Genomic DNA, 12,584 nt, shown 5'->3' with positions numbered 1-12,584 from the left:
GACGACATGGGCGTCACAGCGAGTTATGCAGCCCGCGGATTAGAGATCTGGGCGTCACCTCGCCGTCACGTACACAGGGCCGGGGCGGCTGATCGCCCTTCAAATTCAGGCAGGAAATTGATGCTGGCGGAGAGCATTTCATAAATACAGGGCGCTAACCCGCCTTTGTCCCTAATACACCTCGGTGTTAGTATGTGTGCAACAAGCTGTAAGGTCAAATGAATTACACTAAACGTTCGCAATCGCCTTTCGATTTTCTTGCATCGCATTGCTTTGAAACGTATTTATTAAACCGGACTGCTAGGAAACTTAAAGACAGTAATGAAATCACGTATGGTATCAACTAACACTAACGGATGTAATATCCGCGACGGATAAGAAGCAGTTTTAATGCTTGGTTTGTCCATTGCCAATAAAATATGCTATGCGATAATGTCGTGCTGATCTTGTATCAATAATCTTACCGTATGTCCATGTAGGATGTCAAGTGAAAAAAACCAAAATACATATATGCTACTGGTGTGCTCTGACAGAGACATACGCACGCACGCATACACACAGGTATGTATGTATGTATGTATGTATGTATTTTAGTGGGTTATTTTACGACGCTGTATCAACATCAGTTTATTTAGCGTCTGAATGAAATTAAGATGATAATGCCGGTGAAATGAGTATCCGTCATTTGCTCATATTGGGTTAAGGGTAAACCCCGGAAAAAACCTCAACTAGGTAACTTGTCTCGACTGGAACTCGAACCCGGGTCACCTGGTTTCGCGGTCAGACGTGCTAACCGTTACTCTACAGGTGTGGCCTATATATGTACTGTATGTAAAGAATTGTATAGTGTAAGTCAGTACAGTACAGTATAGTGTAGTATAATGCAGTAAACTTATAGTACAGTTAACAGTGGCGTACCATACATGGAAGGCAAGGAAAGCATTGTTTCTCCTGTTCCTGAAGAGAAAAAGACTAAATTTATTGCAAAAATTATATTTTAATCGTGAGAACTATGCATTCTCTAATCTTGTACACGTTCGGCTTAACTTGCCTGAATTGTGTATTTCGGTTTTCAGTGGTGTTCATGCTAGAGTAACAGCTGTGCCGCCAACACAAATTAGAGCTCGTTTGCGATGTATGTCAACATTTTAGAGGTGCAGCGACACGCCACTGCTCATAGGAATGGGTATCTGTGTCTTGTAGCACAGCAGTGGGAGGGATACTAAGTACTGAATGTAAACACAACTTAAAAACATGACAGCATTAATAGAATAGGTTGTTTGTATGTCTGCATGTATTAGTTAGTATTCACGTATAGTATGTATTATGTGATACGTGTATATATATATATATATATATATATATATATATATATATATATAAGTATATATGCATAGTATGTACTGTACATACTGTATAGCACACATGCATAGTAATTATGTACAGTCTTAGAAAAAAGTTTTGTCTCACAGATACTTTATAAGTCCCAGAAATGAGGCAGTGCGCATGATCAAAGGACGAGCGACCTGGTTCACAAGAGGACTAGTTGAAGTAATAAAATTAGCTTTGTTTCGTTGTATGTATGATCATACGCACTACCTCATTTCTGGGACTTATAAAGTATCTGTGCGACAAAACTTTCGTATATATATACACACAGCTAGATAAAGAAAGTTGGCTGGAAGTGTTCTTAGTAGGCTATAAGAAATCAAGAAGAATCCTTTGTTTTGGAAGTTCAAATTAGAAAATGAATGTCTCACTGTAATTTGTTTTCGCAAGTAGATTACAGGACAGACTATCGTCACACACGGATATTCCAAAGGGCATTCCTAATACATCTTAAAATACAGGAAGGAGAAGCGCGTTCACAGACGTCACTTCCCACAACATGTGAGAGTACATTGGCTACACGGGACTTACCCAGACCACTTCCAGCTACACATACCGCACTCGGCCTTTCCTATTCTTGATTATTGATGAATGATTACTCACCACGATTTGGTTTAACAGTTTTACGAGTAGAAAAGCAGTAACATAATTTAAACTTTCAGTCCAAAAGGGCCTGCCTTAAGCAGCGGTTAAGGAGCATCTTTAATGCAGTATGAAGGTTTGTTAAGAGTTTGAATCTCGCTTGGATAAAGGACGTGTATTCATTGTCAATATGATTTCCTGTGTTCTGCATTTCACTGGTGATGTTCCGGTGTAGTGCTAACAGGACGTCATGAAATTGCACCTACAGTATGTTGTAATTTCAGGTCAGAGAACATCCAGACATGGAGCTGGTAAAGACCCATTCAGGGATGTAAAATAATTGAAAATAAGCAAAGAACACAGGCCTGCATATGCTTCGAAAGTTGCTTATTTCAGGAGTTTCTAATTTAGTTTTCATCAATTGAAGTATTATTATTATTACTATTTTTGTCAATGTTTCATTGTAAATTTCACTTCTGGTAGTGTGGCCTTACTCCATCAAGATTAAATAAATAAATAAATAAATAAATAAATAAATAAAATAAATAAATACGATTCTTATACGATGGCGTTCTTGTACTTCCCATATTTCCCGGGTTCGTAAAGTATTCTAGCAAAGAATTTCTATGTCCCGAAAGAAAGTTTGGGAGAATTAAAACACTGCTATTTTAAAATACATAATCTGACTTTGAAATAAATTCATAATAATGTGTCGTTCAATATTAAATACTTTCATAATTATGTTTATTATTTACAGAACAGGTGCGGTACACCAAAGAAGGCAGGTACTGATGAGACGGGAAGCCTGATCAATGACCATTGTTATGCCTATGTGTACCTACCATTTATGACCTCAAGTCACAATGTGTTCTAACGACACAAAAGTCAGCTTTAAACAGTCAGCGAAAATTTACTGAAAAGTCTGTTGGTGGCAGTGAGACAGACCGTTGGAACAAAATCACCAAAACAAGGGAACAGAGGGTCAAAATTCTTCAACGGAAAGAAAATTGGAGCGAGACTTTAATTAATTGCGCTTTCGTACCCGCTGAAACATTACATACTAAGTTACTTCCTTTCAACTGTTTTGTTAAGTTACCTATTTGCACGATAGTGTATTTTCTCATCGTTACAGGAAACTGCCGCCACGATTGAAAGTTAATTGTAATGAATTCAAAGCCGCCAACCTAGATAAGTATGTTGAAATATTACAAATAACTGCTCTAGTGTTGTAATGAAAACTCTATCTTCCATGTATACTACAATGCACGTAAAATTCATACACAAAAGTCAGTGTTAATTAATATACACTGAACTTCATTTAAAGAATTCAAACTTCACTTAACAGAAAGAAATAAAATTATTTCAATTGAACAAGAAATATTACAAGTACCTGAATCATTTTTACTCCTCCTCCTAGAATTTGAACTAAATCACTTTCAGCATTTAGCGTATTTACGTAGGCCAGACTGCTAACAACAGTCAGATGTTCATAGTGTAACGTAAGTATTGTATATTAAGATGTTAAAAAAAATGTTATTTCAAAATATACTATCGTGCAAAAAATACTGTAAAATACACGTTTGTGAAGTGCATTACAAAATCTCGGAAACTGGAAAACGAGTAGAGTGAGTTTTTCAAACTTTTCCTAGATTTTGTAAAAAGCACTTATCAACCTTGTACCATAATATACTATGTATTATGATATATTTCGCGGGTGCTCGTGTAAAGGGGGTTAAGTATGAATTGACTAAACTGGAATAAATTTCGATTTGAGCTATCCAAAATTACTTTTCTCTTGTGTTGAAGGGGTTAAGTAATTCTTCCATCTATGATGCAGTTATAGTGCTCCATATTTTGTGACAAAGGGGTCTTGTTCAGTACCAAAGGAGAGAAGTTTACACACCTTACAATTTGACTTAACCCCCTTTACACGAGCAGCCGCGATTTATTAATAATCAATTTAATTAACATTTAACACAGTTCATTTTAGATACACAATGTACTACATGTAATTATAAAGCAATTCCTAAAATTGTTTACTTCTTAGATATAACAACCCCAGTACAAACAAGTCTAACAAACGTACAGAAGATAATCCTTGGACTACTTCTATACAGACACTTCTGAACAGAACGGAACAAAGCACCTGTGAAACGAAAATGACTGAAAACCAACTCAGTCGGAGTAAACCTCTACTAAAATGACAAATTATTATCCAGCACTCTTGCAAGAATCTAATTCCAAAAGAATGGGGGTTCATTCCCCGGCGATCGTCGTGAACCTTGCGGTGGCGACAGCAGTTACGGTTTTCTCCGAGCAAATCGGTCCCTCTTTCGTCCATTGCTTAATTATCGCCACAGTCTCTGTAATTCGAATCCTTTCTTCAAATTGTCAAGCTGCGAGGGCGTAAACTGGGTGTGCAGGGCTGGCTGGTCGCGCCCAGCGCTGCTGGTGTCACGTGACAGGGTGCGATGTAATTGTAGCCCCCTTCCCTTCCCCTCCGCGACCACGCCCTGGATGCGTCGTGTAATTGGTCTCAAGGGGCAGGGGAGCGCGGGAGGCCAACGCCCGTCCGCCGCCGTGATGCTGGTGTCCGGGAATCGAATGAAGAACCTGGGCGGCGGCCTTGCAGCTACAGTCCGCGCCAAACCAAGACGTTCAGCGTGCGGACGCCACGGCTTGAACTAGCTTCTCGGGGATTCGTTAGCTAGTTCAGAAACCCTCGCCTGAATTATGATCATCTTTACTACTGTTCTTGATTTTTTTTACTTGGTTATTTAACGATGCTGTATCAACTACTAGGCTACTTAGCGTTGATAGGATTAGTGATGGCGAAACAAGTCCGAGAATTCGCCATAGATTACCCGACATTCGCCTTACAGTTGGGGAAAACCTCGCTCAAGCGACGATCGAACCCGCGCAACTCCGGATCGGCAGGCAAGGGACTTAGCCGACTGAGCTACGCCGGTGGCTTTGATATTGTTACCGTCAAAGATATGCAAGATATTCAAACTAAGTAAAATGCCAAACTCTATGTTGATTTGTGACGGTTAACTATGGAACTGCAGAAGGTGTTCCCGACATCATTTCCGTTCATCCACCACAATTTTATTAATCCTTCATTTCAATCTTATGAAACACTTCATTACTATTTCAGCTAGTACAGCAATATACTATTCTTTGGTAATTTTTGAATGTAAAAGTGTTCGTGTATAAGCCACTGCTGTGTCGCATAAGAAACAGCAAGGCAGAGATCTCAAGCATTCTAGGTCTCGTCACTACGACTAAACGGGAACGCTCCGGCTGGCTTTCCCCCCCTGAAACCCATTACTCAATTTTTTTTATAGTTAGAGTTGGCAACGGAACCATTGTGGAATTTATAAATGGACAGTAAACAGAAAATACGAAGAGCTAGTGGGAACAAATTAGATTAGATTAGATTTATTTATTTAACCTGGTAGAGATAAGGCCGTCAGGCCTTCTCTGCCCCTCTACTGGCCAAGAAAATAAACGGTATCATTGAAAATATTGCATTTTTCGTTACAACATTTATGTCGTAACTAATATTCACAGTTTAATGCAGTGTTCGGCATTTCGTGAATCGCGAGTCAACCCCTTAATAATCAAGCAAGACGGAAGGGTAAGGCATGATCTCCCTCCCTTAGCAATCACTTGTTCACTCAACGTCTAGGTATGCTCCCCTCCTACCTTCTCCTTTCCTGTGTAATTGCAGGCTGCATTTTATATGACGTAATCTTCGCCGACCACTGGTTTAATGTATAAGGTTATTGAAAAGTAAGTTCCCATTTTGAAATGGTAATAAGTTTGAAACAATTTTTAGATTCCACAAAAATAAAAACACAAATTTGTTCGTAAAGAAATGGGATTTTATTAAAACACAAACAAATTAAATATGACCACCACCATGTTGTTCAATAAGAAATAGTATTTCTTCTATGCTATAAACGGCATTAGTAAGCACATTCCTAGGGATGTTTACAATGACATCCGATATTGACTGTTTCAGTTCCTTACGTGTAGTAGGTCTACTAAGAAATTTCTTTTCTTTTAGATAACCCCATAACCAGTAGTCAGCTGGATTTATATCTGGTGACCTAGAAGGCCAACTGTTCGGAAAATGCCTACTAATTACACGATCACCAAATGTGTTGCACAATAGTGTTCTTACATTATTGTGGACCTATGTGAGGTGCAGCGTAGTCTTGCAACATTTGAAAATATCGCTGCCCGGTTACCGCCACCGTTTTTGTTTGCCCATTTTCAATTTCTTCATAGAAATACGATCCTATTATGAAATTTGACGTAAAACCATACCAGACAGGAGCCTTGATATCGTACATAGGTAAAGCCATTGTAAAAATGATTAAAATTGGTCTCCTACTGCCGTCTGTATTCTTAACAATATTATTGTTTATACAAGCGTCACATAGCAACGAAACACGCGTCGTTAAAAAAAAAAAAACTTTCTAAACAGTAATGATACCTATATGAAACCAAACTGCTGATATGTACAGAAAATACAGCGGTTTCAAAATGGGAACTTAGTTTTGAATAGAATTCCCAAGATACAGTTTTGTCAGTTTCTTGCGTGGTTCCCCTTACCACACAGTTCAAAATTGAATCCATGTTTTAGTCATTTATTGTTACTACCGGCTCAGCACCAGCCTACCGCAGTGGGGCGCGAATTAATTTCGAATTTTGGTTATTACCTTCTGACTGTTGACGCGGTCCTTATGAAACTTCTTGGTTATTTACCTATATGACTATGTTTATACTTATTAATGGAGAAAAATTCGTTCCGTATCGGGAATCGAACCCAGGACCCTCAGCTTGGCGCGTTGAGTGCTCTTACCATTTGAGCTATGCAGAGACCTGATCCACAGTGGCGGCTGAATTCTCCTTTGTATCGTCAATGACCTACTACCTGCATTTTAGACATGTCATATGTGCAGGATCGCATATTTTAACGACTTTATCGCCAGCGCGCCAAGCTGAGGATCCTCGGTTCGATTCCCGGTGTCGGAACGAATTTTTCTCTATTAACATGCATCTACGTGATGACTACACAATATTCAACAGAGGACGGCGAGGTCCTCTAATAAGAACACATGTAACTACGGTTACCATATTTTTCCGAAGTAATTTATATTAATCTGTTTAACTGTGAAAGTTGATCTGAAACAATTTTCGATTCCATTCATAATTCCGTACGTAATTTATCTGGAGCAAAATATTCAGGAGATGTAAGCCTGGCTATTTATTGTTTACATTATGTTCATCGTCTTTAATTGCATTAATTTGAGAAAGTGGAGTATACCTATAGAATGGGTCATTATGACATTCCAAATATAGCCTATGTGTTTGAATTAATCACCCTATATTATATGTTTGTATTCTATAATTTTGGAATATATATTTTTTCATAAATTGTCCTACTTCATGACGTACGATATTATTCTTCTCTATGTTAGTATTATATTATATAATTTCACTGTAGTTGTAATTTTAGTTTTAGTTTCTATTTTATTTATTTTGCATATTCTCTTATAGGCCTATTAATAACACAACTGAACTGCGACCGAACACGAGCGCTGCTCATTCGGTCCTCAAATTTTGTTAATATTACTGTAGGTACCTTATTATATTGATTGTATTATTTTATTTCTATTTCTGTATTCTGTATATTTAAATTTAAATAATAAATAAATAAATAAATAAAATAAATTAGAAAGACTGGACATGGCTCGAGAAAATCTACCCGAGAGATGAGCAAAGAAAGATTAGGGAAATCGCACGGAGAAGAAGATTGTAGGATTGTTTAAAGAAACACTTGATCAAAAACATAACCCAAAACAAAATGGATGATAGAAGGTATGCGAGGAAGAAATGGATATCCCCGATTAGAACTTTCTATATTCTGATAACGCCATTTAAGATGCAAATCAAGGACGATAAATAAATCTGTTATTTCACGCAAAGTTGTTTCAAATGAGCTGTCGACCACATCACTCTGCTCGAAAATTTAATGATCCATTCCCAAATCAAACGAACTGTGAAGAAATTATGCTTTCGACTCATGTAGTGCCTGCGAAAGTGTAATATGCGATAATAAAGGTTCGGCATTTAAAACTCTACGTGAACAGCACAGGGTTAATGAAGTTTTATTAACCAAAATGTATTTTTAAATATATACGTCCTAACATTCCACATGCACATAAGCTGCACAATCTGCTTCATTTCAATTTAATTCCTTTTCAGTCGAGGTTTCTTGTCTCCGCAGGTATACATCGGAAATGACCGAAAATCTTGTTTCATTTAAACCCGAGTTCCTTAATTCACTTCTCGTTTCGACTGATAATTAGTTAAAACTGAGAAGTGGCTCGGATATGCCAGCCTCAAACATTCAAAAGCTCCATTTTGATAGAAAATACCGTAGCGGCGGACTTCGACGTGTAAATCAAAGGTCTCGCTTGCCGGTGTTTCGTCAATGCAATGTTTTCTTGGCGACTTTATGTTTTGGACGGTGTCTATTAGTGAGGATCACGTAAGAGCAGTTCCTAAAAAGCTAATTTGGCAATCTTTTCAGTGTTGCCAACTAATACCAGATATCACCAAAGAGTGTAAAATCAGAATGCCATATAGGCCTACTATAATAATAATAATAATAATAATAATAATAATAATAATAATAATAATATTAAATAGTATTAACAATAACGATGTCTTATTTACCACATCACATCTTTATATTGGAGGTGTTTTTTTTTTAAATGGTTCAATAATTTGTGAAGGAGTAAGCCTATATTTTCCTCCTGGATCTCTCGCACACTTATTTCAGTAATTAGTAGATTAATATGATCTAATATTGAAATGTATTTTGTCCGACAACATGAAATTCATTGCTTTGATCGCGTGAAATGATTAGTACAAACTCCGAAAACCGAATGTCACTTTGAAATGTATGCTTAAGAATACTTACTCCTATTAATTTTGCTATTCTAGTTATAATTGCAATCTCCGTAAGCACAATTCCTTCTTCATTATATTCTTCCTGAAGCATAGCCTACTCTGAATTGCACACGCTTTCTTTCTTGGAGGAGTCACTGCCATGCTATTTTCTCTCTTTGACATTATTGTAATAAAAATCTAAATACGAAAGAAATTAATTAAAATGTGAGATGGCATTTGTATCGACCACTCAAGTGCATGTATCACACCATATATTATATTTATTTACACTTATCTGACTTGAATTGTAACCACAACGCAACGCATAAAATAACTATTACTATATATACATTAATATTAATACTCATATTAATTAATTAATTAATTATTAGCATGTTAAAATTTCACTAGCTTCCAGTAATCGGCTCAGAAATCTAGAACAATTTCAATTTTCAGAATCTGCACTACCGACAACTGCTGTCACAGCTGCCAACATAACAGAAAATCACTACCAGTTGTAGTATTTCTCGGTACCGAAATTAGAAACGAAGTTAGCAAAAGAAAATTCAACCTTCAAACTAGAAAATCACCATAATCCACTAGTATAAGCAGTAATGGGGGGGGGGGGAAATGGTTAGGTTTCACCCTTAGGATACCTGTAAGTATGCTGATCAGAACTACATCATCTAAACCCCATTTCAGTTTGGTTGATAGGCTTTCCCCTCTACTCACACTCTCTACCATCAGTGAAGGGGAAGCTGCTACTGTCCATCTTACTAACGTTCGACTAATTGACTTTCAACACAGTGACAAAATTTTATTATTGAAAATGTTTACCGGTAATCTATATTTCGAAAGCCTATACTAAGCGTTTATATTTTATTTTATTGTTGTTTATATCAACTGGCACATTAGAAAGCTACTGAGAGCGGAAGATAAATGTTTTCTTCACCGCTAGTTGCTACTCTACAGCATGCACAACGGGACAATCTGCACTGTATCACTCCCCACTGACATAATACAAACTAACATTTCTTAATTTAATTTTTAGTTGGAAATGTAAGAAAGATACTAAAATATACACAAACATGTAATTGTCAAACTTGTGTCACTGTATTTTTTTTTACTCACTTATGTACTTTATTTGATATTTTATTTTCTTGTGTGCACAACTTGGGGAGTGCAGGTACAAGAGGTAATAGCTACCGTTCTGTTACTTACGGACTCTGGGCAAGTAGAAGGGGAAAGAAATGCCTTCGCACCCTTTCAACTTGTATGAAATGTCGTTTAGTGTATGTCTACAGTGCGAGAAGGAAGTTTTATTGGGGATTTAACTCACCTCTGCCGGGTCTGAACGCGACGTGAGGACCTCGGAGGAGAGCTGCTTCAGGGTCTGCGTGAGGTTGCGCGACGCTTCTGCGAGGGCGCGTGTGTCGAGGGTGGGTTTGGCGGGTTCACACTTGCAGGCAGCCAGCGAGGGACATGTGTGGTGCGATGCCGCCTCGGGAGGGTTCAAAGACGTGAAAGGCCGTGACGAAGAAGACGAGAACTTGGAGCCCGACGACGAGGACTTGGAGGACGAGGGTTGGGGGTGGTGGCTGCCGCTGACAGTGTTCCTCGACGAGACTAACAGCGGACTAGGTGCCGAGGACGAGGAGGAGGAGGAGGAGGAGGAGGTGGAGGTGGTGGTAGTTGTGGTCGTGGTGGCGGCAGCGGTGGTAGTGGTTGTGGTGGTGTTGGAGGAGGGAGAGGAGGTGGAGGAGGACGAGGTGGAGGAAGAGGAGGTGGTGGTGGTTGTGGTGGAGGTGGAGGAGGAAGAGGAAGATGATGATGGTGTTGATGATGGAGATGAAGACGTTGATGAGGATGAAGGTGATGAGGAGGTTGAGGTACTGGCTTTAGAACACGTTTGCGTGGAGCTGGGCTCGCTAGGCAGGATGGTCGCTGTGGAGCGGCGGGACGAGCTCGGCGTGACTGTGGACAGCTGCAGCTGGATCAGCATCATGTGGTCCCCGAGCCGCATCGTCAGGTTCAGCGGCGCCTTCCCGGACAGGAAGTCGTTCACCTGTAACACCCACACGCAGTGAGAACACGCCTTCAGCCACTGACTGACTTCTACAATACAAATTTGTGAGGATATGCAAAACAACACGTGAAGATTTGTCGGTAAATTCGGATTCAAGTATAAAACTAACCACCACAAAAAAAAAAAATAAAATAAAATAAAATAAAAATAAAAAAATAAACGTTTTGATTCGTTCCGTCCCACACTTGGAACCATAGGCGGAGAGAGAACCGTTTCCTTGGGGGGGGGGGGGGGGGGGGCAAAGCAAAACCATAGAATCCCCATATAACGAGATTGTGGGGAACATCATTTGCCTCCTTTCCCCCGTTATAGCTTGACCGTGGTATAGTATATCGGAATATAATTATTTAATAAAGATATTTTCGAGGGCATGTTTCTTACAGTGTTACATCCAAATCCGCGATGTTTCGGACCGAGTTGTATAAGGCTTGAACTGTAGATTTACTACAAATTATAATAGGGCATAACTTAAAACAATCTCCCTCTTTTTCTCTCTCGTACAGAAAAACATGCTTACATCAATAAAACTATGTAACAGTGTTAACATAAACTTTTTGATATAAAGTTTACCTTCCTGAAGATATCATAATTATGAAATGCAAACTCGAATTATTTATTCAATCTCGTCTTTAAGTTTACACATTATATCGGGATCACTTTTCTTTTTTCTGCATTGTTGTGCAGTATGTTATTCATATTTCTCCAACTGGCGGCCTGAACACCTGCAAACTTGTACAGGCTGTTACAAAAGTAACATTACAGTGCTTCCATTCCTCAAATGAGGTATAGAAATTCTTATAATAATAATAATAATAATAATAATAATAATAATAATAATAATAATAATAATAATAATAATAATAATAATCCGTGGCGCTACAGCCCGTGAAGGCCCTAGACCGACCAGCCGGCTGCTGGCCTCACGCCCACATGCCGAAGCAGAGGTGGACGATCATCCAACCAGAATGGAGGTATCGTGTGGTTAGCACGATGATCCTCCCAGCCGTTATAGCTGGCTTTCGCAACAGGATTTCGCTACCTATCGTAGCTCCCCAAGTGCATCACGATGCTGGGTGGGCACCAGTCCCATACACTGGCCGAAATTTCATGAGAAAATTTCTTTCCCCATGAGGACTCGAACCAGCGCGCATTCCGTAAGGCAAGTCCTAGGCAGGATGCCTTAGACCACGACGCCACGGCGCGGGACTAGAAATTCTTATACATTCAGAAATTTAAAATAAATATTATAGTCCAGACACATGATCTGAAGACATTAATTCATCAATTTAAGAACAGAAACTTAATCATAAACAAAAGCAAAAAAGATCTTTTGAATTCAATATTTTCTAACGTTAGTAGAAAATAATTCAGACAAGCTTGGGCCCCTCCCCCCATAACTTCGCCTATGCTTGGAACCACGAACCAACGTTACACTCCTACATGGAAGTAGCGGACTCCCTGGTCACATGCTACCATGGTGAAACGCCACCAATTAAGACGACAGAGAGCGTAAGAAAACACACACACATCACATGGCTTGCATGGTGAAACGTCACCA

The 12,584-nt window shown here is 38.9% G+C and overlaps 1 protein-coding gene across 1 annotated transcript in view; it reads right to left on the bottom strand.

Annotated features, from left to right (window-relative positions):
* Window positions 1–12,584, bottom strand: part of LOC138714968 (midnolin-A-like) — a 199,518-nt gene that overhangs the window by 26,108 nt on the left and 160,826 nt on the right. The window contains exon 4 of the mRNA XM_069847291.1: window positions 10,280–11,005. Within this exon, the coding sequence (XP_069703392.1) occupies window positions 10,280–11,005 (726 nt within the window). The remainder of the gene's footprint in view (window positions 1–10,279; window positions 11,006–12,584) is intronic.

Source organism: Periplaneta americana, chromosome 15, assembly GCF_040183065.1.
Source record: "Periplaneta americana isolate PAMFEO1 chromosome 15, P.americana_PAMFEO1_priV1, whole genome shotgun sequence".
NCBI classification, from domain to species: Eukaryota; Metazoa; Arthropoda; class Insecta; order Blattodea; family Blattidae; genus Periplaneta; species Periplaneta americana.
The sequence above is the reverse complement of the archived record's forward strand: the minus strand, read 5'-3'. Positions and strand labels throughout refer to the sequence as shown.